General features: G+C 37.3%; 1 protein-coding gene across 2 annotated transcripts in view; it reads left to right on the top strand.

Moving 5' to 3' along the window:
• Positions 1-26,812, top strand: part of PCCA (propionyl-CoA carboxylase subunit alpha) — a 271,576-nt gene that overhangs the window by 65,958 nt on the left and 178,806 nt on the right. For both annotated transcript variants that reach the window (XM_069007866.1, XM_069007874.1), the window contains exons 7-9: positions 10,034-10,165; positions 17,305-17,341; positions 23,098-23,176. In XM_069007866.1, the coding sequence (XP_068863967.1) occupies positions 10,034-10,165; positions 17,305-17,341; positions 23,098-23,176 (248 nt within the window). The remainder of the gene's footprint in view (positions 1-10,033; positions 10,166-17,304; positions 17,342-23,097; positions 23,177-26,812) is intronic.

Genomic DNA, 26,812 nt, shown 5'->3' with positions numbered 1-26,812 from the left:
TGTGTTAAACATCTCACTGAGTGTTTTCTGCCAAGCTGAAGACATTTTCCAGACTGAAAACCAAACGGCCTAGAAAAGAAAGTGCTGCGAACTTTCTCTGCTGAATTCAGTACAGTAATTCCAAGTACTTTCCCCCCTCCAAACAATTTAAAAATATGTAGCTTGAATCCTAATTAAAAAAAAGTAAAGAGAGCTAATACTGTCCAAGAGTAAATAGTACTTGATTGTGTTTTGAAATGAAGTAGTTATTAGGTTTATCTATTTGTGGCTCAAATGTATTCTTTAATTGATAAGATGGAGTACTTACCGATAAGCAAGGACTCTTTCTTACCTTGCTAACACGTTCAAGCTGGCTTTGTGCAACACTGGCATATTACATTTCAAACTAAGTTTGAGTTAATTATTAAATAAATGCTGCTTTTACATCTGCTTTTACAAATGCTGCTTTTAAAATCTTGTGTGGCCATGCAACTAGTAGAACTATTTTCTGTTGCATGAAAAATGAAATGGTCTTCCTGAGGCTGGATGATCGGGAAGACTAAGATTGCACTTGTTAGTGTTTGCCATTTCCTTTGTGCATACCTGGTTTCTTCTCTTTATCTTCGTGTAATCAGCAGCTATATCCATTGCCAGGATCTAATTGAACTTAATGAAGAAAGAGGTTCTGCTGTTAAGCTTCTGCATTTTCTGCTCTTTGTGCTGCTCGCGGTGCTAAAAAGAGATGAGTTAACATAAACCTGAGTAGGCTGTTTAACCTTTTTTCTCGTCTGGAAATGTAGATGCAATAACATTTGCAGCTGAAAAGGCTCATTCACAGTTTCTAATGTTTGAGGATGCAAATGAAGCATTTTGTCTTTTCTGTCGCCTGGAGGTGTTAAGCAAGGAAACAGAAAGAGGTTTCTAGGATTAGTTCCACAGATTTCTTTTATCATGTAAAAATCAAGGGTGGTTTCAATGCCATGAAGTGAAGAAAAGCAATATGGAAACCATCCAGGGAAAATTCTTAAGTTTCCGTTTGTTTCTCCCTAAATTTTCTGGGCGTTTGTTTCTACTGATATAGGTGAATACTCAAAACTTTTTCTAGCATACCAGGGCTGAGTTCCTGTGCCTCGGGTGGTGTCTGTGTCGTGTTTCATATATGATGAAGTAATTAATCATTTACAGCGGCATGTCATGCAAGCTCCTGTATGTTCAAATTTTTTAGTTTGTATTTGAGAAATACTTCTGAACTCAGCTAATTCAGTATTGTATTTAGGTTCCAGACAAACATGTAATGTATAGGCCATCTAAAGCCTTAAATTGTTTCAAAGTGAAATTACCAAGTAAAACTTCAGCTTGCTGATCAGATCCAAAGTGAAAACTTGTATGTATAGAACCAGAGAGGTGGTGCTTGTTCTTCTCAGTGTCTTGTGCTTTGAGCCCTTGGGAGAAGCTGACTCTGCTCCTTTCATGTGCAAAGATATGACTGGGAACCATGTCTTCTGCTTATAAGTTACAATACACACTATGAATTTTTGGTAAGGGAGAGTTTTTAATTTCAAAATGCAGAATTAAATCAATGCAAGCACATTTACCCTTTGTACATATAATCTATGATAATAATGGTTCACAACTTGTATCTTGTTAAGGATGTTGTCTATAGATCAGTTTGGTTCTTAGTTTTGACTTTGTATATTTATCACTTCTGTGGAATTAAAGAGGAGATGACTTTAAAGTTTATTTAAAAAACTATTTTCCATGCAGCATTAGTGCTTAAGGTGGTGCTGACAGTTTGGATTAATTCTGGCCACTCCCTGGTGTTTGTGCAGAAGGTTGTGTACCTTTTCTGTGGTGTACACTTTTTTTGGACAGTGGAGTTAAGTTGCCTTAGATTGTTTATACTGTCTCGGCAACTGTGCCTTTTGTTTAAGCTGAGCTTTAGAGTAGTCTAACAAATTGAGTTCTCTCTTTCCACCCTCAGTATTTTAATATACCTATACTGCATTTTAAAAAACATAATTATGCCTATCTCTCTCTATATTATATATAGCTATATGCTATTCCTGCATTCTATCCCTAGCCTGCTTTAAAGAAGGCATGTTTGGGGCCTGGATAAGACCTGTTTCCATTTGGTCCTGCAGAAGTTTGTCTGGCCCTACTAGTAATTGATTAATGGATTTTCATGCCTCTGCATAGTTTAAACTATACTTCGGAGACAAGTATTAACAGATTCACACAAGGGTTAAATAAATCAGTTAATATTTCTTAGAATGATGGTTTAAAGGCAGTATATTAACACATCTTCCTCCCCCAGTAAAGGTTAAACATGGAAACTGGCATCTGTTGGCTTATTTTCAAGTAAATGAGTGTATTCTAGTTTTCATTTTTTTGGGTATTGCTGCCCAGCAATTATCTTCTTAAGGCAGCAAATTATTTAAAAAGATTTGAAAATGCTTTAGTGTTCTTTAAATTCAATTTTAAGAAGTGAGACAGACTTCTTGCAGATGTCAGTTTTAGGTAAAGCCTTTTTATTCTGCTAGCTTTTTCTTTTCAAAGGAAACACTCCCAGTGTATTACTTTCTGTTACAATACATAGTCCTGTTTATGACAGTGAGTACAGATATTTAAAGTGGCACAGTGCAGTGTCACAGGTAGTGACATAGCTTATGTGCTAAGTTCTGACCTCTACATTGCAGTGTGTTTTGGAGCCAAGTAACAGTTCAGATTTTGAAGTAGAATTTGGAAGAAGCCATGAGGTCTGACAGGCTGGGCAGCACAGTTCTTTTATTACTGCTTTCCTTTGCAAGTTGCATCAGGCACTATTACTTTTCCAACTGCCTATTTACATTTTGCTTTTGAGGCTACTTGCTGTCACAGTCTACCTGCCTTGTGCTTCTGCAGCTCAAGGTGGTTGTAGTAATCCATCTCCTTCCAAAGCCCTCAAAACAAAAGCCAAACCTCTGCAGAAATAACTGCAGTAGCCAAAGGCAGGTGCAGTCAGAGAACAGTAGGATGCTACAGCCCTTCCCTGTCTTGCATATCTATACTTTTGCTTACACCACATACTGTTTTCACTCTGCCATAAGCCTGTACTGAAGGCTTTAATTTACTTCAGTATGGCTCATTTTGTAAAAATACCCATTCTAATGAAGGGTGCTACTTGGAAGTGTTGTCTTTTTTCTCACGTGTGTTTTTGTAAATGTGTGTGCATTCTAAAGATCCTTTGTCTTCAGAAGTTCTGCTTATTTCATTGTAAACAAGATTGGAGGAACTTTTTTTCACTGAGCTGCTGGAGAGTTACTACTCTTGGTGATTCATGACAATACCTAGGCTTTGTACTGTTCAGGCCTTTTCTACCTGAAAATTAATCTGCAGGGAATGAAATTTCTATTTCTAAATTTGTAGGCTGAGGCCTGGACAAATCACTGGCCACTCCTGCATATGTTCTTATTCTGAGCCTTCAAGATGGTAGCGACAGGGCCCAAGTGCTTGAGCCGAAAGGTTGTTTCTGTGCATCTAGTAGAAAGCTTCAGGGTGATTTTCCATGTCCACCACATTTTATTGTAGCGCATTTTACTGGTTCAGTATTTCCTAGGTTATTGAGTAGATGCTTCTTATTATATATTCTTACAGTAGATTTCCTTGAGGGATTCCTTCCTAATGTTGAATGGACAATTCCTGTATTCTGAAATGTTTTATGTACCCACCTTTTCAACAGATGTCAGTGTGCCTGTGTTGGTGGTATTGTTTATTGTGGTGTTTTTTTTTTTTTTTTCCTGTTTTTCTCTGGTAGTACTCCTGAATCTTATCTGTCTTTGGATGTTTCATCTGGATTTTTCTGTTCTGCTTGTTTTCTTTCTAGGTTGTTTATACCTCTGTTGGACCTTCCTTTTGCTGGCAGCTCAGCTTTTCAGCCCTGCATTTAGCCCTGCATGTGACTTTGAGGTTTTTTAGCCCAGCTATCTATTCCACTCATCCTTGTGGTGTGCTGCTTATCTGCTCTGCTTTGTATGTGGCTGCAGGCAGCTGCACGTACAGGTTTGTGTCCTTCTGGTAATCTGTGAGCTGTACATGGGAGATCGTATTTGTGGATGATGCAAATTTTTCTGGAACGCTGTGGTTACCAGACTACTTGTGCCTATTCCCTTCCCCCTTGGGTCTGCCTCCTTGACTGGTTGTGTGTCAAGAGGGGCAGTATGATGGTGAAAGAATTAATCAGCTGCATGTAAGTATTTCATAGAAACCTTTTTGAGTTTCTCCTGTGAAGAAAACTTAAGGGTTAAGACAAAACTGCTTTGAAAACCAGGCCTATGATAAAGTTTCTACTGGTGTTCTTATGTCTGGACCTTCCTTCATAATCTTATTCACCAATAAATTATTCAGTAAGTGTGGTAATTTGTGCTGCCCACACTTTCTGATCTTGCTGTTGCCTCACTGCCACAGAATCTTGTTTCTGTTTCTCTTCTGCCCCATAGTTGTTGGAATACTTAACACCACGTCTGAGTTGCTTTAAGCAGTGGATTTGATGCTTCAAACTTCAGCCATTCTGTGATTCAAACAGTGCTTCTCAGAGAAGCATCATGTTTGATTTTTAAAATAAACCTTAAAACAGTAACACAGACTTGACAAGAAGAGCAGGTCAATATGGCAGCATGCAGCCCTCCTCCAGAGCACTCTGAGAGAGTTTGAGGGTGTTCCATCTTCCCAAAGAAGGTTCTTGTTTCGAGTTGCATGCACCAGGAGCTCGTGGTCCTTCCTTCAGTGCCCATTAAGATCTTCTGTTTAGCTCATTTTGTCTCATGAAAGTGATGGAAAACACTTATTACAAAAAAAATTAGGCCACTGTCTGCCATGTTGGTCAGCTGAGGAGTGTTTAAGCCTGCCGTTAGAGAAGGGGGATAGATAGGACTATGGGCAGGCATGTGCAGGAGAGGGAGGAGAGAGAATGAGGGAAAAGGAATTCGGTTGTCTCAGTCACTTAAGAGCTGTTACTGTCTTCCATAAGTATCACCCTGAGTTTGGGTAATCTTGAAAGTGTCATGTGTAAGTCTGAATTTGAGAACCTATGATTCAGTGGCAGCATGCAACAGATTATTTGGGTTCTCCTGTAAATTTCATGAACTTGTTTAAAACCAGCTCTGTGTTTACATAGAAAAGCTTATTTTCAATAAAGCAGAGCAGCTACAAATGTTTGTGAGATTTCTCTATCCTCTCAGCCATTTTTTCCTTAGAAATGGGAAATATTTTCTTAAAACTAGTCATTTCAGGTACTAGGGAATGAACAAGCACAAAGCCTGCATTATTGCCACTGCTTCTGTGTGGTAAGATAGCTATAGGGGCTCTTGCACCTGGAAAAGCTGGGCACTTGGAGTATGTATTGCCACATCAGCATGCTGTGAGTGGAAAAATCCCCCTCACCAAATGATCCTGAATGAGAAAACATGAGATTCTTGATAGCAGTGTTTTTGTACATGGCATATCTCTTTGTTGGTTGAAGCTGCTCCTCTTAAGCTGATATCACATGCAGATTCAAATATCTTGGCTCACATGAGGACACCAAGAACTGTGTTTTAATTGTCCATAACTACCATAGTAAAAGACAGAGGATAAGTTTTAGTATCATTTGTTTTGTCTAAAGCTGAGTTGGAACTGTTCAATCATTTCCTGCAGCTCCAGGAGGCCTGGCTGCTTTGCCACAGATTCATAAGCCCACAAAAAAGTATAGGTTGCCAAGTATACGTGTGTAAAAGTTATTTATGCCATTTTCCCTCCTTCATGCTTTCTATCTTTAGTTCTGCTTAGGCTGTCACTGAGGCTGAATCTACTACTTCACACAGTAATTGTGAATATCTGCATTCATAATTTCCAGGAGGAGGTGCAAAGGAAACTCCTCTTCTAGACTAAGTCTCTTCAATTACCTCAGGCCCACAAGAGTTTTATCAGATGGGCAGGTCCCTTCCAGATGTTGAGAGTATGGTGACTTACACTAACATAGGTCTGTTTGGCCCACTCTGTTCCCAGAGCAGTCAGATGTTTGGCAGACTGTGACTGCGAAGATCACAAACTCAATCATGAACTTTGCAAATGGATGTTCCAAATCTTGCCTTTGCTTGTTGTACTTTACACTGTGTTTAGTTTTTGCTATATTAGGGGTCCTTCATTCCCTGAGGGTAGACTAAGGCTTTTCTCTGGCTTAAAAAAAAACCAGCCACCAAACGAAAAGGAAGAGAGAATAAACTGCTCTCAATTCTTATGGCATGACTATTAGACCTATTGTTACTGCTTTCAAAAATAGTGGGCTGTTGGGGAAAACTCTTCAATATCTACTACTTAAGACAACTAAAAATTAACTTTTTTAGCACAAATATATTATGAAATTGTTCTTTTATAGAATATTCCTTATTGGTTGCCTGTACCTTTGATTATGCAAAGTAGAGCAGTGATACATAGATATCACAGGTATGTTTCTAAACAAAATGCTGGTGAATGTTTATGGTGAAACTTGATGTGTTTTCTGCAGCCAGATAATAAGTCTTCAAGGCTGAAATATGCTCCTGAATGTGTGAAAGAGTAGCAGAAGTTTTGGAAGAACTTGTTTGATATTAGGTGTGTAAGCTTGTGTACGTACAGCAGAGGTTTTGGTACTTGCTGCCACACTGACAAGTCTGTGTGTGAACAGGCATCAGACACTGCAAGTTTTTCTGTTAAGAGTTTCACCACTTCTGTCTGTTTGATAAACTAAGGATGCTAATGGTTGAGTGCTGGCAAATCTTTGTGGGAGCTGAAGATGTTGCCACCACATTATTTCTTATGGTCTGTTTTTGGCATTTTCAGTATTGGGCAGTAGACTTTTGAACAGATTGTTTAGTACATTGTATGGGTGTTGGCAATGAAGAAGTTGGGACACTTTTCTGGTGAGGGCTTGAGCAAGCATCTTTGAGTGATGGGATATTAAATCTTACTATAGGAAGACTTTGTTTAGTAGTGCCTGAAGCTGACAAAGTCTTTTTTTTGTGTGCTTAACTGAAGTTAGTTGCAAGTCATGTCAGAGAATGCACACCTTTTCTGTGTAGGAGATGGTTAGACACACTGCCTAGAAACCAGCAGAACCTCCTAGGTTTGTTAACTGGCTTTTGATTTATGGGTCTTGCAGAATGCAGAATCATGTGGTTTTGGGTGTCCTGTGATGTCACATTGAGTCGAACTATTTTGTTTCATATTTTGTTGATGGAAGATGGCTGTGGTGATTGCCCCAGCTGACTGATGTTATGAGGGAATAGCTGGTGGTACTATGCTGCTGCCTGTTTACCGTGAAAGGGCTGATCTGTGTAAGGTACAAAGGTTCGAAGCAATTAAAGCCAAAAGGTGCACATGTAGACCAGTACAGTTTGTAAATTCTGAGTTATGAAAAGTATACATTAAAAAAGACAAAATGCAGGTTGCACCAGGTGATATTTGCATTAGAGTAATGGGAACCTGCTGCACATCATCTGGGATTTAATTTTTAGTAAGTAGTATTGGCTGTATCCATGTGGAATATTACAGCTCTACAGGATTCATGTAACAAATATATTTAATGCATAGATTAACTTCTTGGAATGGCCTGCAGTGTTCCTTCTCAGGTGGTTCATGAATCTCTCCTGAATGGTACTGTTCTCTTCTTATCCAGCTATCTGGACAGGAGCAGGGAATGAATTGGGCACTTTGGAAGTCCATGCCACAAATCAGTGAGATGAGACAGTAGGTCAAGCATGATGTCCCCTATGTGCATTTGGCTGGAAAGTTGCATGCTTGCTGATGCCATGAATGTAATTTCCCCCCTCTCCTGTGACCTCCAATTTGAATGAAGATTTTTTTACTTTCTGTCTGAACAAAGAGGGGAAAAGAGAAATACTGTAAGAGTGTGGAAGTAGACTGCAGTCTGCAAGTCTTGGATGGTCCGTTAGGCTGTTAGGGCAGCAAAAGTTTTGGACCCACTGTCTTGACCTCTGGATATCCCATGTTTTTGGTGGTGAGCTCTGAGAAGAAAGTGAGGAGAGGAAGCAGTGCGTGGTGAAGTGGTATTGGTCAGGATGCAAATGTCAGTGTTGTGGCAGAAACTGTGGAAACAAGGTGTTTCCAGGTTAGGAGTGATACAAGAGGGACAGTGTAATCTCCTGTTGTCAAGTATGTAAGCTAACGTTTTCCACAAGGCTTTTTGAGATTGGAATACAGTCTGATGACAGAAGAGAACTCTGCCTTACCTCCAGATGTATGCAGGTACCTATTTGTGTCTCTTATTAAGAGAGGAAGAGTTATCAGTTTTCGGGTTGTTTCTGAAACAGCTCCAAACTTTGTGTCACTGTGGTTTCATGCATCAACTCCTTGCTTTGTTTCCCTTCTCCTTTAAAAAGTGAATTTCTTAAAGTGACAAAGGATCTGAACACTAAATAATTACAGATCTGCACCCTTGTTTTGGTCCTCCTATCTCTTCCTTCTTTCTATTGCAGTCTTCCCAACTTCCTAAGACAGTTATTAATCAAGTTGTTAATTCCGGAGTTGCTGAGCTAAGAAACCCAATGCAGTAGAGATAAACCCCCCAGATGGTTCATTGTGAGCCCAAGCTAACAATCCTTTGATGTAGCAGAACTGATGCTCTGCACTTGGTTTGGGTGTCTTTGCAATGAACTTCCTCGTGTGTAATGCTTACTTGATCTTTTCTAGATAATCTCTAGCACCCTGCTAGCTAGAATGGTGGGAAATCATCTACACAGAGCTTCTGCTGTTACACTGGTCCTGCTAGGATGCTGCTGACAGTGCAAACAGTGACTCCCAAGCATCTTGAGATGTCTCGGCTCCTAGAAGATCACAAATAGGAGGATGTTTTCCAACTTAAACATGTTTTGCCTATGTTTTGGGATTGGATCATGTACTACCATCACATAAATACACAAAGCTTCAACAAATGACTTTTTATTGTTAATGACTGTAACTATATGGTTTGTGCAGCAGAAGTGTGTGTCAGAAAGACAAAATATTATGACATAAATTGTCATACAAGAAATTGCTACTTGCCATTTTCTTATTATTGGTATTAAGTAAGCTGCCCATTGGCTAGAAACAAGTTGTTTTTAGGCATTTTACAAGCGTCTTAGAACTGAGGAGAAAATAAATGTAAAAAAATGTGCAAGGCTTTTTCTTTTTTTCTTAATATTTTTTTTTTGTCCGTACCCCTCTTTCATCCTCTCTTTCCCCCTCCAGTACAAAAAACGTAAAGTTACCTGAAACGTGTGTACTTGCTATTGCATTAGTAACTTTCAGTGGATAGTTCTGATAGAATTGCCTTTAACTTACTGGAGTATTGACCTGAAGAGGTTTGAAAAAAATGCCTCTATCTGAATCACCTCACTGAAGTCTATTGTTGGCATAGAGAAACAGGAGGAAGAAACATGCAGTTCAGTGTTTTACCTACATATTAATGTTGAAGTATTAAAATATTTTATATGATCCTCTTTCCACATTATTATTGGAAAATAATTGCCTGAAAGAATAGGAAATGTTATTTCACTTATTGCTTTATTTTCAAGATCTTAAATATGTTGAGTAAAAGACTGCATTTTCATTGTGGTGTTTCATTGAGGTTTGGTTTTAGGAATGCATACTATATAGAATTTTAAACTATGTTATCATTTGGCAAGTGCATCTTTGTAAATAACTTTTGGTTATTTCAGTGGTGAATTAACAAGCCTCTGTTTTCCGAAGGGATATTTGTAACTTGCAGGCTGGAGTACTTCCACTTGCAGCTATTTTTCTCTGGCTAGCTTTTGCTTTATACAAATGCTAATTATAGGGCTTTGAGTCTGTGTGTATACATAGTTTCACAAGGTCATACACATTTTTAATGAACTGTGTGAAATATTTATATATTGCTCTGTTATGTAAAGAGATCACTGTCTTATAAGTCTTTTTGCATTAGTCAGCTCAAAAAGAGAAAAAAGTTAATAGTAATATCTGTGTATAGAAAAGCTGATTTTTATTTTTGTCTCCTAAAGTTTTATCTTCATTGTCTTTGCAGGCATCAGAAGGTGTCACCTTCATTGGACCTGACACACATGCTATTCAAGCTATGGGAGACAAGATTGAAAGCAAACTGTTAGCCAAGAATGCAAAGGTCAACACGATCCCTGGCTTTGATGGAGTAGTCAAGGTGAGAAATCATTTAATTACTGTCTGCCCACTGTAGGAACAGTGTCTAAATCAAAGTACACCCATTGACAGTCTGATGCAGAATCTAATTATAATTTCATCTTCTTTTTTACTAAAATGTAATTAAAAATGGAGTACAGATTTTTACTAACGAGAGCTTTGGAGAAGAGAGAAAGTCCTTGATAATAAATGATGTATTAGGAGTTCTTCAGTGGTGTCTCTAAAAATACTTTGCTTTAAATCTAACATGAAGGCAGGTAGATGTGTTAAATGTCAGGTGTGGATTTGACTTATTTGCACATCTTTGCTTTCTCAGGTCTTGTTGGCCAAGATCTTGACAGCTCTGAGTTAAGTGAAGTTTGTTAAACTGTGTGAAGTTTCCATTTTATGGTCTGTTCTCATGCACATTTCCATGTGTTGCAAAATTCAGGGTGAGGATGGAACGGGGTGGGGCGGGAAGTTGGTGGCTCTTTATCAGAATCTACAGCTAATACTCTTCATGTGATTGTAGAAGGAATGTCTTTCAACAGTTTAGGAAAAAAATTTTTGTTGTTTCTTTATAGTTTGTAAGGTTAAATAAAGTGTATCTTCATTTTTGTTTATTTTATGCTATAGCAATTGTGTTGGGCTCTTGCAAGCTTTCCTGTGTGTCTTAATATATTTTCTATGTTAATGTAGTCAAATAAGCTTTTATCTTTTGAAACCTTCATTGTATACAACTAAAACTTGGTGCGTTATAAAATGTTGACCTCCTGGGTTGAAATTTTTTGTGCTTGAGATGTCAAATCAGATTTTTTTCAAATGAAGTTTGAGTAAAACTTTAAGTTGCTTGAAAAAGCATGTAGTAGCTAAGTTGGATTTTAAACTCTCCCCCAAAACCCTACTAAAAGCAAAAGGTAAATAGAGTACAAATGGGCTAAGCCTCCACAAAATTACCTGGTCCAATGAGGCTGCCTGTAGAACTTGACTAGTGAGAGAGAATGATAAAATCACAAAATAGCCGAGGTCAAAATGCCCAAGGGAATTTTTCAGTACTTGTGATGGAAGTGCATGATGTATGTAATGACTGGTAGCAGGATAATGCTGCAACATGTAAAAGGGCGAAGACTTCTTTATTTTCTGGAGGGCTCCATGTGAGTGTTCGGCAGCATTTGTGACCATGCTGAAGTCTGGGAGTTGCAAATGGGCAAATTTCAGATTCTTGTTGCATGTTTTAGCAATCCCTTGTGTATGTGGTCCTTTAGCACTCATAAGACTTAACAGCAGCCAAGCTGTTGTGCATAACATTCTCTGTTCTGAAATCCTGTTTATTGTTCTAGAAATCCTGAAAGTAACTTCCAGAAAAGTATCTAGCTAGGAGATAACTTTGAATTAATCATTTGAACACCACAAAACATTCTCTAATGCAGAATTAAATACTCAAAATGCTGGTTTTGTCATTGTATCAAGTTAAAACTTATGTAAGGGTCTGTTATTCTGCTAATAAAAAGAAACAAACCTGACAAAGTAGGATAATGGTTAATGAACAGATAGACCCATAACCAGTACAGCTGAGCTGCTTTCTTGTATGCGCTTGTTTTGTTGACCTTCAATTGCACTGTTTTTGACAATTGTCTGATGTTCCTGACACAAAAAGGAAACTAAAGTGATGTTTGGCAATGGGCTGTATGCAACAATACCCTTAAAACCAAATTAACTGTAATGAAGGACTGAGTTGACAACTCCAGTCCTCTGCTATTGAAAGGAACTATGTGGTAGTTGCTTAATCCCTAAGTGTCCATATTATATCAATTTCACGTACCTCAGCCCTGCACCAGTTCTGTTGTCTGAAGTGTGTTGATGAAAAAGAGTACATAACAAAAAAAAAAAGAACCCCAAACCCAAGCCTGCAGTGGGCCTTCCAAATCAGAAAAAGGGAATTCCGCAGACATTGCCAGCATTGTAGTCTCCATCAAAAAGTGGAGTTGCAAATTTTAGGCTAACCAGTGCTTTGATTACCAATTATAGGAAATAAAGCTGCTGATAATTGATAATGTCATACTTGCTATGGATCTAAATATGTGCCTGTGTTTGTTCTCTGATTTCCTTCCTGTGACAATGTCTTTTGCTCAAATGAATACCCAAATAATTAGGTCATACAGGATGCCTGATATTTGGTTAGAGTTTGATATACTATTTTGCAAATTCAGACTAAGATAGGAAGGGCAAAGTATGATACCAGCTCTAATCAGAACAGCAACAGACAAAGAGCTAGAGACTCTTTAGGATTTCTGCCATTCTGTGGGAGACCTACTTTAGTGACAGTTATGAAGCTTTCAAAATGTTTGAGGGCTCTTTTTCTTGAGAAATAAAAATTTTAAAGGTCTTGGCAAGGAGCTAAGTGTCTGCTTGATGCTTAAAGTGATTAGAGGTGGCTTCAACTTTAAAGTGGAGTCTAGTAAACCTGGAAGAAAAGTGCATTCATGCCTCTGACAATGCCAGAAATTAAGACAGATCTGTTGCATGTATTCTTTCTGGATGAATAGTTAAAGCAAACAGAGTAACAGCTTCTAGTGCTTCATTATTCAGCTCAGGACTGCACTGAAAATCTTTGTTACTAGAAGAGTTGTCTGTATCCTTGTTAAAAAGTGCTGCAGATATTTAGGTCCTTAATGAATAAAGGATATTTTTCCTATGTTGTTTGTTGCTTAGCATTTACACATAGGAGACACTGTAGTTGCTAAGGTTTTGTAATAACATCTTGGAGAAGTCGCATGCAGAAATATTCTGAGTAGAAATTAAATTAGAAATTTAAAAGAAAGAAGCCCTTCAACAGTATACTTAAAGCTGGAAGGATTGAAGTGTGGGTAAACATAAAAGGTGGAAAAGCTCTTAGGTGAGAGAAAAAAGCAGGTTTCAGAAATAAAGCAAAAAGAATTTAGGAATCAGCTCTGGCTGCGAAAACTTGAAGATAGAAGAGGATACAATTATATAGCAAGCAAGGACATTAAAACAATGGTTTCTAGGTTTGGCTGAAATAGGTTTTGAAGGTGCAAAAAATATGCTTAGCAAGATAGCTAGGTTTAAACTTAATAATGGAATATTGTGTATTGTTATATAAAGGGATAACAAGCAAGTGTTGTATACCACAGATGTACTGCACTGTTGAAGATCGGTTAAAACAGTTGTCTGTAAATTTTAGAAGCATGCTAATTGGCTAAGAAGCTTTTAAGAATGCTCTGTAACCAAGAAGTCTCTGGATGCCTGTGACGGCGTGAACTTTGTACCATCTCTGTCTTAACTCTGTATGTGAGACTGATAATGGAATAAAATAATAAAAAGGCTTCTAGAATGCCTGTCCAGGCTCCTGGTCCTGTTTGTTGCCGAAAACGCTGACAAGGAGGGTGCTTGGTATAACAGACACAACTAACTATTCTTGTACTGGCAAATGCTCTAGCTAATATGAAACTGTGGAAGGATGTGGAATGAGAGTGGAGAGGGCAATTTCACAAAGAGTAATTTTCTTCTCATCCCTGGTTCAGTTTCTCAGTTGGCTGGGGCAAGGGTTATCCAGTCTGCACATGTAAGGAACCAGAGTCTTGTGCTGTTTGCTAGAGAGCCAACAAAAGCATTGAAAGGTAATTAGTTTCAAAACGTGTAACTACAATTAGTTTTTTAAAACCTGATTGGGAGAGGTAGTGGTAAAAGATTTTAATCAAAAGAATTAGCATTAATCCATGTGAGCAATGGCTATACTAAAGTTAGGGCTGAGACGATGTATTGACTGTAAACAACCGAAGGGGAGTAAGTGACAAGAACAAAGGGGAGGCCGAGTAACGAGAATAAGGATGTGCTGTGGTGAAAAACTGGCAAAGGAATGGCAAGGGAAGAATGATTTTTGTATTGTTTCACCACATACAGCCAGTTTGGTTTTATGGCTGGTAGAACATGGCTGGATGTAGACCCAGAAGAATAATGTCTGTGTCTACTTAGTTTCACTGATGTCAGTAAACACATTAGAGGCCTTCAGCAAGGCTCTGAATTTACTGTAGTTATGTTTTGGGTACCTGTTTTTAGCTGAATTCTTGCACTGGGGTATTGGCATTAGGATTGAATGATCACTGTTTTGCTGGAGAGGTTGTGAAGTGGCTGGATATGAACTGGAGGTTCTGCAAGGCTAACACTTTCAGCTATGAAAACTGCTGTGTGGTTCTTCGTAATTAATACAATGTTTCACAGTTCTAGGAGTCTCTTAAACAGCTTTATCCCAGCATTCCCCTACATCAAGACAGTTTTGTTTTTCTGTCTCCACCTGCTGGTACCTGGTTGAGAGGCATGTATATGAAATTAGGAGGTTAGGAATTCTTATGCTAAAGGAGTATTTAATGTCTCTTTAACTTAATGGAATCACCTATTTGTGAAAACACTATGACATAATTTTATAACTCTTAGGATTTTTATTAACTTCTACTATTACTTGAACTTTTTATTTGTACAATAAAAGGTGGTGCTAAAATTATATATTTCTTTACAGTCTCCAGGTTATTTTGGGGAAATGGTAGTGTAGCTAATGTGCTTTTGGAGGAAACAGCAGTAAATCATTGCGGACTTTTGCTTTTAAAAAATAATTTAAAATGCTTTTAGTACCAGTGTGGTTTTGTATAGTTTGCACATATGGACATGTGTGTTAGGCAGTATCATAGCATTCAGTTTTTGCTCCTCTTGTGCAAATATTGTGTATCTATCATAAATTTTATGTACCAAAAAGCAAAACTAACAGTCCTAACTTTTTGTGTTTACTCAAACTGCTTCTGTATTTATGTAATCAGCAAGTGAAATTAATGATATTTTAAATATACAGTCAACATACTTTCTTATGGACAAAGATCAAAAGACTTAGCAGAGATTTCAATATGTCAATTTCTTTCTTTTTTTTTTTTTTAATTTTTTATTAGTTTTCCTCTTTAAAGCACAGCGAATTTTTTTCTGGTTCAGAAATGCTCTTTGAAAGCGAAAATTTAAGTATGCGTTGATATTTCCCCCCCCTCGTATCTTAAAGTTTGGGTTCTAATATGTTAAACTGTAAAAGAAACAGATGTTGAAACAGTGTAAATTAATAACTGTGCTGGCAGATGACTAAAGTCTTTTCAAGCCAGAACTAAGACAATTAGTGCTGCTGATACCAATCTGCTTGTTACCTAAAGTTGTTGTATGCATGTATAAAAATACAGTGGCAGTGAAAAGTTCCCCTGTAATGATTTGCAGCTTGTCTTCCTGTGGACTGCAGTGTATCAGTTAGCCACTTGTTTGCAGGTAACTAAGTGAAAAAAGATTACCCTGTTTGCTTCCCCCCCTTAATTCTATTTTGCAAATATATGGGTGAATTTGCAAGAGAAAAGAAATGTAAAAGTTTCCTTCTCGACTATAATCGTGGCTCTTCATCAGTCATCACTCTTCCTGCATTTTGTTCAAGAGGCTCTAATTGTCTGCATTTGGCAGGTTTAACACTTCCTGACAGAGAGGCTATTAAGGGGAAGTATTCTCGCATAACTGTCACAGGCAGGAACAAAGAACCTTCAAACTCAATGTGTGGAAACCACTAACATTCTTAAATGACCCTTTTCATGCATTTTATCCCTTTAAGCTAAAATTTGGAGGGTGCAGGGTCATGGAAAGCAGCAAGGTGTAATAAAACAGTAAACTCTTGAGGATTTTTTGGGGGGGAGCAGTGTGAGGGGCAGGTTTTTTTTTTTTTGCTAGATTTATCTCTTGAGTTAAAAACAATTGTTATTTGGAAAAATCTCATTAACAGATGTGACTGGAGTAAAAAGACTTAAAACTGATGTTGCTTTCAGGACTGCTTTGAACTTAACAAGCACCGATTTGTGGAGCAGACTAGCTAATGAAAGGAAATTAAATTTTCTGACAACTTCCCCTGCCAGCCCCCTTATTCTTCATGGGGCTGTTACTAGGTACTGAAGACTTTTAAAGAGGATTTTGTTTTATTATCGGACATAAATGAACCAGGTATGAACATTTCTTATGTATTTTTTTTTAAAGTTCTGACCTGGGTGCTTTTAAAATGGATTGCCTTGAAAGCTTTAAAAATATCAGGTTTCAGTTTAATGTTCATAAGTCAGCCCCCATAGTTTCAGACACAGTTAGCAGCTGGTGGTTTCCAGACATTAATACCTTCTATACAAATTTTTTAATGTATGTCATGGGATAGTATAAATATTAGCAAATTTAGATGGAATTTTCAAGCTTAACCCATACCACTGTAATTTAACCCTTTTTCTTTCTGATTTTGTATAATGGAAATGTACTGTTATCATTAGAAATAACCAGAATTAACTACTGCAGGAGAAGCAATTTGATTATTGAAAAGTAAGCAGTTCAAGTATTTTGGTTTTTTATTCTCTGAATTTCCCAGGATTTTTTCTGTACCAGGCTGCAGTAGTATGAGACAGCTACAGCAATAGGTGGCATCAACAAAAGGATTTTTATAGTTGTTGTATGCTGGTAATGTGTAACTCTCTTAAATGAAAATAATTATGGGAATCTTCTTCTTTCAGATATAGTTTAAAATGATGCATTTAAGGTTTATCTTGTCTTCAGAATGCAGAACTTTCAAAACTGAAGTGCTTCTGTTCCTTCTTGAGTAAACAAAACCCATTTGTCTTTAAAGAAGTTCTGCAAGATTTTTTTTTTTCCTGAACTTGAATTACTCCCAAACAATAGAGAATCAACTCCCCCTACTGACAGCAATCAGGAAAACACAAGGAATACCTGTGAGGACAGAAACAAGCTGGTAGTGGACAAACTTTAACGATCTGATTTATGGTCCATTATTGATTGTAAACTTCTAAATTCTAGCATTAAATTCCTACAACTGCAGAAAATCATTTTGCCATCCTGGTTGTGTTTCCTGTCAGCTGATTCCTTGTTGCTTTGAGTTTCTCAGTGCACTAATGATGAGGTAGAATTTACATTCCACTTATGGTATTAATTTTACATTCCTCTGGCTGAAAAGGGTCAGAAGGTTGTAAAATCAAACATTAAATGAATCGGAGGAGACAGTAGTGCAATATATGACTGCCCTCAGGACACAGTGCAATGGCTGATGGGATTAACGTTGGGTCTCATTTCCTGCTTTTACAGGATGCAGATGAAGCTGTCAGAATTGCAAGGGAAATTGGTAAGTTCTTAAATTAGCTATGGTGGGATTTGTGTGCCTCTCAGCAGACATGGTTGAGTAAATTGAATGTGTAATAAGTAATCCCTATAGAACAAATAATGTTTTAATAGTTTTTAAGTTCCCTGTTGCCCATAGGGCTGGAAGAATCTAGGCATTAATGTCCTGTCTCTTAAATCATCACATTTGAGCTTTTCAAACGGGACTTTGCAGAACAAGTGCAGCCATGATTTGTGGAATGACTGTAATACGCAGTAATGAGTACCTCACTAAAGGGGTGATCTGAAAGTATATCTGCAATTGGACATGACAGTCAGAAGCTAGGCATGGTACATTTCCCTTTATATGGAGACTGACAACGGTGATGTTATGATCTTCATTCTTCATCACTGTGTGGACTGTAGCTAGCTTGAATATGTTCCAGAGCACTAGCCTTCTGTGCTTACTGAAATAAAGTCACTATTCAGCTTCAGAATATCTTGTAGAACGGTGAAAAGAGCAACCAGCAAATGAGTCTGGGATTCATTTTGATGAAGGTTAAGTGTAATGTGTGTTTAATGATTTTGGCTTTTATTTACTAAAGCTTGATATTAGTGAAAATACTAAACCACATGCTTGAAATTACGCATGTTTTTAAATGCTTTCTAGAAGAACAATCTAATACAGTAAGATGTATGATTTTCCTTTAATTTTCCCTTTGAGACTGTAACCATGAGAAGCTATTTAGGTTTATCAAAGGTAGATAAACAGCTTTTCACCTGTGTCAAAAGCTATTGCTGTGCCTTTATGTGCCAGATAAAGCAGGACTTACACTGCTACAGATAACTTCTAAGCAGTGTAAGATCTTTCCGCTTTAAGTTGGGCCTTTTACCCTGCACTGGTTAACTGCCCTGAAACCCCTCCTAGGCTTATCTGACTTTTAGGCTGACACAATTGAAGTCAGCATTTCTTTGGGTCAGGCTTTGTGTCCTTGTTGTGAAATCCAGTGATAACTGATCACTGTCATTACCAAAAGAAAGGGATTATTAACCAAACTGGAACATTCAGAGGAGAATGGCAAATAAAATTGGGTTTAGTCACATAGTGTTGTGACTTTATTTCAGTTCAGTTTCTCTTCAATAGCCTTTCTTGCTCTTGTGTTTTAAAGATTTCCTGCAAGTATTTTTTGAACAGTTTTGATGAGTATAAGTCAGAAGGCATGCTAGAAGTATAGAAGGAAGGCTTTCTAGACACCCTTTAGAATACATTCTTTTTAAATTTTCCTCTGCGTTCTTCGGTGTTCTGTTGGCTGGTTCCTGTCTTTGATATCAGTAGCACTTCAGAGGTCATTTTATCAAGGCAGTCTTAAATCTATGATAATAAAGTCAATTACAGACAGCTGGGTGGTGCTTTATTTAGATGGAAAATTCTTAAACTGTTTTGATACAAGAAGGGTTTGTACTATGATACCATGTAGTGAAAGAAAAATGTCCCTTCTAGCTTTTTCTCCACTGACGTTTCAACAAGTTGACGAGTTTGGTTAAGCTTCTGTCTAATTGTAACCACTGACCAGAGTAAAACATAGTGATTTTAATTTTGATTTAAGATTGAATGAAATTATAGTCTCTTGTATAGATATATAATGTATTTGTCCTTGTGTATAAAGCACTTGATATGCAATAGAATACTTTCAGATTGTTTTCTGATTTCACTAATCCAGAGTTCCAGTCTTCTAAGAAGGCTTAAGTAATTACTGAAAAAATAACCATGGGTCAGCGCTTAAAACACTAAAACTCTGTTTGATGCTCTCTTGCTGCCTGTGGTTTTTTTCCTGCTTCTCCCTGCTGTGTTCTGGCCCAAGATCCTGTAGTAGAGGAGCATGGCACCTCAGGGTTGAGAAACACAGCCTTTACCTGTTTCAGTGACTATTATCTATGGATACACATTTTCTAGGTGTGGGAAGGAAACCTTCTTTTTGCCCCTGATTTGAGAGATTTTCCTGAGTTGTCAAGAGAGAATGTGACACAGATACTAAGCTAAATCGGAAATTGGAAGACGTTCAGGCACAAATTGCTGTATTGGCTCCTTTCTAGAGTCTCTCTTCTCTGTTGGTGTGGGCTATTTTGCTCTTGTGATCCTTTCTGTAGTGCTTAATTACATTGGCCCTTTTCCCATGCTGCTTTTAGGTCTCTGTGTAGAGTTGTACATTAAGAACTGTTGGCTTCTTGATTCTGAAGCATTGATGAAACTCCAGAAAGTCTGACTCCTCTATTTGAAAGGATTGAGCAGCTATGAAGTGCAGTCAGTTAAAACTAAATGAAAGTCTGTACAAAACTGAAGAGGTGAAAAAGATGGTTTTTTGTCATGTTTCATTTGGCATGGGTTTAGTTAGTGCTAGCTTTTAATAATGGGTATTGAAAAGAATCTGATATCACCACATGCAATGTTGTTCAGACTGGTATTGCACAATGTGTTCTGTGGTCTACTATCTGCAGCTTTATAAAAATGGTTAAATGACATCTAAAAACCACGGTGGCAAAGTTCTGGGAGCTAACAGCTGTGGGACATCAGAAGTTTGTTTACTCCTTTTATCATTCAGATTCTCAGAATAGTAACTGTCCTGGAAACAAAGCAGTCCTAACTTAATAGTACCTATTTAGCAGCAAAAGTAGGCGCAGTGATCTTCAAGTTTGACAGCTTTTTAGCTTCTTGCCTCCGAAGATCTTTAGACCCATCCTTAAGAGGCATCATGAGAATGTAAAACAAGAGTAGGTTTTAATCTCACATGCAGTCTTAATTTCACATAAATTGGCATCTAATTTGAGGGAAGGATTGAAAACCTAATACCTACTCAAAAATTTGTCTGCTTTGTGAGTCTTTTCATTGCTGTTGTTGTGGATACTTATAAATGGTGTTAGAAATTGTTTGCGTGCCTCTCCCTTCCCACAACTAATCCAACCAATCCATGTGAACATACGTAAGCAATTTTGATTGCTGCTGAGTAGTACAAAAGTGGAGAGTGTTGAGTAATGCATTCTGATCCCAGTATCCTATACCCAATATGCATGCAAAACTTAAATTTTACAAAGCCTTTCTTTCAGTGTTTGCTATTGGCTAAAGAGCTGCTCTAAAGTTTAGTTCAGTGCCACCAAGAGCAAGGAGTGTGTAACCTCATATTTGAGCAAAAGCTCCAGTACCCTTATTTTCAGGGGACTGGCTAATTTACATGCTAACATGTAGAAGTCTGTTGCAATTTTTACTTCTCAACATGAGAAGCTGCATGCATTTTTTCAAAACAGGCCTTACTTTAAAAAAACCCCAACTTTATTTTAATTATATCGTGGCTCTTGGGAGTCTTTAACTGCCTTGCCTACAAGCATGGTTGACGTATAATCGCTGTACATAAAAGGTGGGAGGGAGGGGAAGCAAAGTGGTCCTGTACTTGATGAATGATACTAGTAGCCCATGTATACTCTCTGATAATTTAATCATGTGAATTGTCATATATGAATTACATTTTGGAGCATATAAAGACTCACCGAGGCTCACTTTCAACACTCCTGTTTTTCTTTTGAAACTAAAGAACAGTAAATTAGGACTAGACTCTGCTTACAGAATTAAAATCAGCAAACCATTCAAGAGACTGATATTGTTAGACTGAAATTGGTAGCACAATTGATGATGGTTTTTTCAAGTATAGGTAACACTGAATAAGATAGATTAGGTGATGGAAATTGCCATAATAAGGTTGAAAACAATGCTTGTTTCAAAATTTCAGTCTTTCAGCTATTTGGATTGGACAGGGTTTCCAGATGGTGATAGTATTGCTAGAGATTTGCTAGTGTTATCCAGTAAAATCTCATTTCTTGCATGAAAGTTATACAAGATGTGCTTTTTCCTTTATTTCAGGATATCCAGGGGCTTGTGTAGGAGCCTGGTAGCTGTCAGGGATCTGGAAATGCAGCTACAGCATCAATAAAATGCTCCTGTGTAGATATTGCATGTACTGGATTTCATGAAAACTGGCTGAACTTCACTGTTGCTGCATGTAATCTAGAGTTATTTTGCCTTTAACCTCTGAGATTGTAGAGGCCTGGATCAAACTCATTGTTACTCTCTGACTTATCCTGTACCCCTCTATGGGTAGTATCGGGTATTTCATAAGAAAATCTAAGAGAGACTCTAGAAAGGTTATTTGCATGGCTCTGTTGGGTCTTAACCTTATACCTTGTAACCAGAGACTACCTTCGACTCCAAGGCATGAAGATTTATAACCTTTTGGCAATGCATGCCTATAGGAGCTTGGTTTGTGCTCTACATATGCTTAACTATTACCTCTCTACAGCTTTCAGCCATGTGAATGCTTTACAGCCTGGGGTTTCACAGTCTAATAATGTGTTAAGTTGGAAACCATTTAATTGATTTTTTTCTTTGTTAATTTAAAGTTCTCTTATATTGTTGCTCCTTTCCTGCCTTCCAATCAACACTACTGTTTCTTATGCTTGTCTCATGCCTTTTTTTCGGTATCTATTTCAGACTTTTTAAGAAAAAAAAAGGTTTTCCAGATCTTGTTGGTTTTAATTATCTTCTCTTGAACCTCCTTTCAGTTAGATCACTATGAGGAGGAGGTGGGCATATTGACAGAGCAAGAGTAGATCTACATTCCAGAAAGAAACTGTAAATACCAGTAACACATATGACAGTAGACTGGACCACTTCTAGGAACCATATTCAAATGTCTCTTTCTGTCCCCAGATCAAAGCCTTTTATAGAATGTTTCTTCAATTCTCAAGGACTGATAGACTCTCCCTGCCAGACAATATTAGCTGGTCTGATATTTGCCTTAATGTTGTGATTTTTATTAAACATACTGGAGACCAAAGGCATGAAGAATTTTCTGGTATTCTAGAAATGTCAAAAGCATTTTAATCAGATCCTTAATTTTTAGTTTTCTGCGTGTTCGTGTAGAGAAAGGTGAAGTTCCCTGGTATGAAGAAATTGTTGCAGGAAGTTGCTTTGAATAAAAAGATTTAATTCAAAGAGGAACAATCATTACTAAATCTGCATTTAAACTGTGTACTTTGTTACTGTAATTTTCTAACTTTCAGAAAATGAAGGTCCTGCCTTATATCTGTATTACAGTATCTTGTTCTACAAGTAAGATATTGCCGGTTATGTACAATGCTGTCAGATTTATACTGCTTGTTTTTTTCTTACTACTTGTCAGTTTGGGGAGGATACTTTTTTTATTGTAAAAAAAAAAAAAGCAATCTCTTTTCTGATACTATTACATAATGTCTAAGCAGCACAGGTCTTGAGCTGCTCTGTTACTTAAAATGTACTGCACTAGAAGTGTTGATAAGATACATATTTGTTAACTCAGTCTTTAGACTTAATAGCAAAAATGAGTAGATAATAAATTCATGAAAAAAAATTATTTAAGCAGCAACAAAGGAAAAAAATTTTGTTCCTAAAGAAATGTGAGCTGAAAAGGTCAAATGCCTTATTCATAAATCACTTCATTATTTGGGAATAATTCATTCAGTGTTTTTTTTAGTATAAATGAATTGGAGAAGACAGCCTTTCTTGGCTGTAGAAATTACTGCACTGACAGCTAAGTTTTGAAAAGAAAAAATTCTCCTCTGTTCTCCCTGCAAACAAAGTGTTTTAATAAACGAAGTTATTGTCTACTGGCTTTATTGGACATGTGGTCAGTTGTCATGTTCCTCTGACCAACTGAACAAAGTTTGAACTTCTGTCTAATTGTTCCCCGCTGTTAGGCTACCCTGTCATGATCAAGGCCTCAGCAGGTGGTGGTGGGAAAGGCATGAGAATCGCTTGGGATGATGAAGAGACCAGGTGAGATGCTGTCCAAAAGCTTGCCTTGATGAATGCTGCAGTTACTGAAGTCCCATTAAGCCATTTTGAGCTGACAGTTGAGCAGATATGAAATGTTAGATGGAGAAATTGGATATTATTTGGTTTTATCCTTTTAGTAGAGTGAGCAATATACTTTGGAAGTTTGCATGTGCCTATTTGTAATTACTTCTTGCACAAACCTTACAAAACATCATCCATTAATTTAAGTAAAAAACCAACACTTACGTCTGCTGTTAGTCCAATGTTAGACTGTAAATTTAGAGTGTAAATAACATTTTGCTGTATGCCTTTCAGAATGCTGATTTATTAATTCTCTGTATTAGGTAGAATATTTATTGGCCCTGATTCACAAACATTAATGCATGCCATTAGTTCTGTTAAAGTTGATGAGACTGATGATTCATACATGGAAACACATACGGTGTTACCAGAATGTGCTCTAATAAATTGCATCCTTCTGTGTTTAAAGTATTTGTATCAGCAAACTATTGTACTTTTGTCTGTTTTCAAACAACCTGTGTTTCAACACACAGATGTTTTTATGCCTTACTGGTTGTCAGAATCCTGAACATTTCATGATGCTTTGTTGTTGACTCAGAATTTTACAATCCATTCTCTGCTGATATTCTGGCAGTGAGGAGCCTGATTTCAACTCCATGTGCTGCTGATCTTACAGAAAAACATATTTTCTGATATTTCAAAGACTTGTAATGAAAAGCCTATTTGATCCAAAACAATATGAATGTTTTCCTTTCTGCACAGAGAGAGCAGCACATGTGCTGGAGTCAACTCAAATTTTCATTAGTTTAATTTAGTCACCTGCATGACTTCCTTGTCGTTTTTCTGTCCCCTATTAAATTTTTGTTTGTCAAAACCTAAAAGCTGGATGAAAGAACAGTGAATGTCTAGCAGTTAAATTTTAGATTTAAAGAAAACATGGTGGGTTTATTTGTACCTTGCCCTCTAGTCCATTTGTATTCAAATCCAAATAGGAAAATAATGTTTTGTGCATTAGAATGAAGATCTAGAATAACCTTCTTTCTTAAAAGGATACTTTGTTGCTACTGCTTTAGAATCCAAAATTACTGCCTTGATCTTGTTCAGGCAGCAGTTGCATCTGTTGGACTTGAAAGGAAGGCATTCATTTCTTGTTTAGCTCAGAAAGGAGCAAAGGAGCTTGATTAAAGTAACTGTTTTAAACGAAAAATGGATCTAAAATCATAATTGCTGACTTAACTTGGAGAAAGGCTGTGGTTATGGTTTAGAAAGTCACCTGGTAGAGCTGATTGGTACCAGTAGAAGCTAGCTAGGGATAGTCTTTTATGTACATTTGAATATCAAGAAATTAATTTAGTGATATTACTTTGACTCAGTCCTACTTAATGATAATTTGAGCTGCTTGCCTTGTTTATGGAAAGCTTTTGAATGATAGAATATCCTGAATTGGATGGGATGGACAAGGGTCATCGAGCCCAGTTCAATTCTGAAGTATCATTCAGCTCCTCATTATTTGGAGTGGAGTCCTTATATAATAATCCTCTTGGTTAGTTATGCAAGCCTTGTCCTTATACTGTAATGTTAAATCTAAAAGGTGCTAAGAGGACTGTGCTGGCAGCTCTGAAAAGGAATTAAATTCAGGACTCTATCATTTCCAAAGAACAGATTGAAACTCTCTGGCAGAGGTTGTGATGGATCTTTGCACGTAAAGGCACTAACTGGCTTGTAGGTTCAGTACAGGCCCATGTTTTAAACTCTGAATGTGTATGTAGAAATTAGTTTCTTTAGCTAGTATCTTCAGCTGCAGACATGATAACCTCCAAGCTGGGAATTTGTACTAAATTATTTTTTAAGATTTACCTTTGAAAAATTTGGAGTTTTGTGTTAGTGATTTCCTCCTATTGTCGCATCTTCTGTAACTTTTCCTAGATATTGAAGTCTTGCATGCTTAGTGGGGTATCTGTTTTGAAAATTTTTCCAAGGCAGCTTCCAGCAACAGATATTTAGAGAGATGAAAGATTTTGTCTTTTAACCTATAGTAACAGGAAAATGTAAATTGTCCTGTTTGTGAAATTCTTTCTTGGTGCTAAGGCCAATTTTATGAACATAAATCAAACATCTGTTCTCAGATTCCAAGAACCCCTTATAATTTCTTTTCTGTGGTCTTGTGGTGCCATGCTGTGTTTACTTCTGCTGTTCCACAGTTGTTGCTCTTCACCAGAATGGTGCAGCAGGACGTGTGGGGACTACTACTAGTAAATGTGTTTTTGTAGTCTGAAATAGTAATTTTCTGCAGTTTCCTGCCTGTCTTTAGAAGCATTGATTGAAATTACTTTTTTTTCCCCTGATGCTGTAATCTTCCAATGGCTCTGAAGGAATGAGCAGTGGGACTTGAAGAAGTTAATATGGAATAATAAGTAGCAAATCATTCTGAGTCCTCCACCTCCGAAAGCAAAGGAAATACGAAGTGTGCAGTATAACAGGACAATAAAAAACTCAACAGCATTACCTATTACAAGCCTGTGCACTGAGTTTTATTATTTTATTTTATTATTTACATTGCACTTGGCCTTTCAAACTACTGTGCAAAAATGGGAGTGTATGGGCTTGACATCTTTGGTCTGTCCTGCACAGGTATGTGCTATTCAAGTGAGGGGAAGGAATCTTATTGGATGAGTGAAGAACAGTGTTTCCTAAAACCATATTTTTAAAAAAACCCACATATTCACATGCCATCTACATATGTAAACATACATAAATGCTGTGACTAGATAATTTCAGTTTTGCTTTTTTTTTAAATTTGGAGTTAAGCTTGAAGCAATGGATATTGGTTTTGTGTGTAAAATCAACAACATTTGAGTATCTATTGGCTACTTGTTAGGGCTTTAGAGGGCTTCTACTATACTAATGATTATCAAACATCTACTTTTTAACTAGATGGCCCTTCTAATGCTGGCCTTGACAAGAAAAAAACATTTTATTTTACTATTTCCTGATACCGAAAACTGAAATTCTACATAATGAGTACAGTCTTTTGTTAGTGTCTGACTGCCTCAAAAGAAAATTGTTTTAATTAAAGCAGCACTGCTGATCTCAGAGCTGGAGGCAGAAAGTTGGCTTGGCTGTTTCACTTCAGACAACCACAGGAAGGCTTGTGGCAATATCAGTAATGCTTTTGTACAACTTAAACTTCAGCGTGAGTAAATGTACTGTAGGGATAGAGGGGAACCTTAGAGAGATCCTGTTTTTCCTCTTCATAGTTGTGCATGTTTGAAGGGATCTCGAGACAGCATCTCATCCGTCCAGCTTCGTCCTCTGAATAACATCAACACTCAGTTTAAAGGTGGTTGCTTAGAACTTTGCCTGATTGGGTCTTGCATTGAGATAACAGAGCCTCCCTAAAAAGCCTGCTCTGCTTTTTCATTCTTGCCAGCAATTTTTTTCCTCACATCCAGTTGGAAGTAATTTTTATCATTGGACAATTTCAATCACACAGATTTGTAAGATAAAACAAGTTCAGAATATCTGAGATAGTCATTCCTAATTTAAAAAGGTTTACAGATGTATGGATGAGATGATTAGGGACCTGTCTTTTTTTAACAAGTATTGCAGTTTAGA

Source organism: Aphelocoma coerulescens, chromosome 1, assembly GCF_041296385.1.
Source record: "Aphelocoma coerulescens isolate FSJ_1873_10779 chromosome 1, UR_Acoe_1.0, whole genome shotgun sequence".
Classification (NCBI taxonomy): domain Eukaryota; kingdom Metazoa; phylum Chordata; class Aves; order Passeriformes; family Corvidae; genus Aphelocoma; species Aphelocoma coerulescens.
Note: the sequence above shows the minus strand (reverse complement) of the source record. Positions and strands in the feature narration are given on the sequence as shown.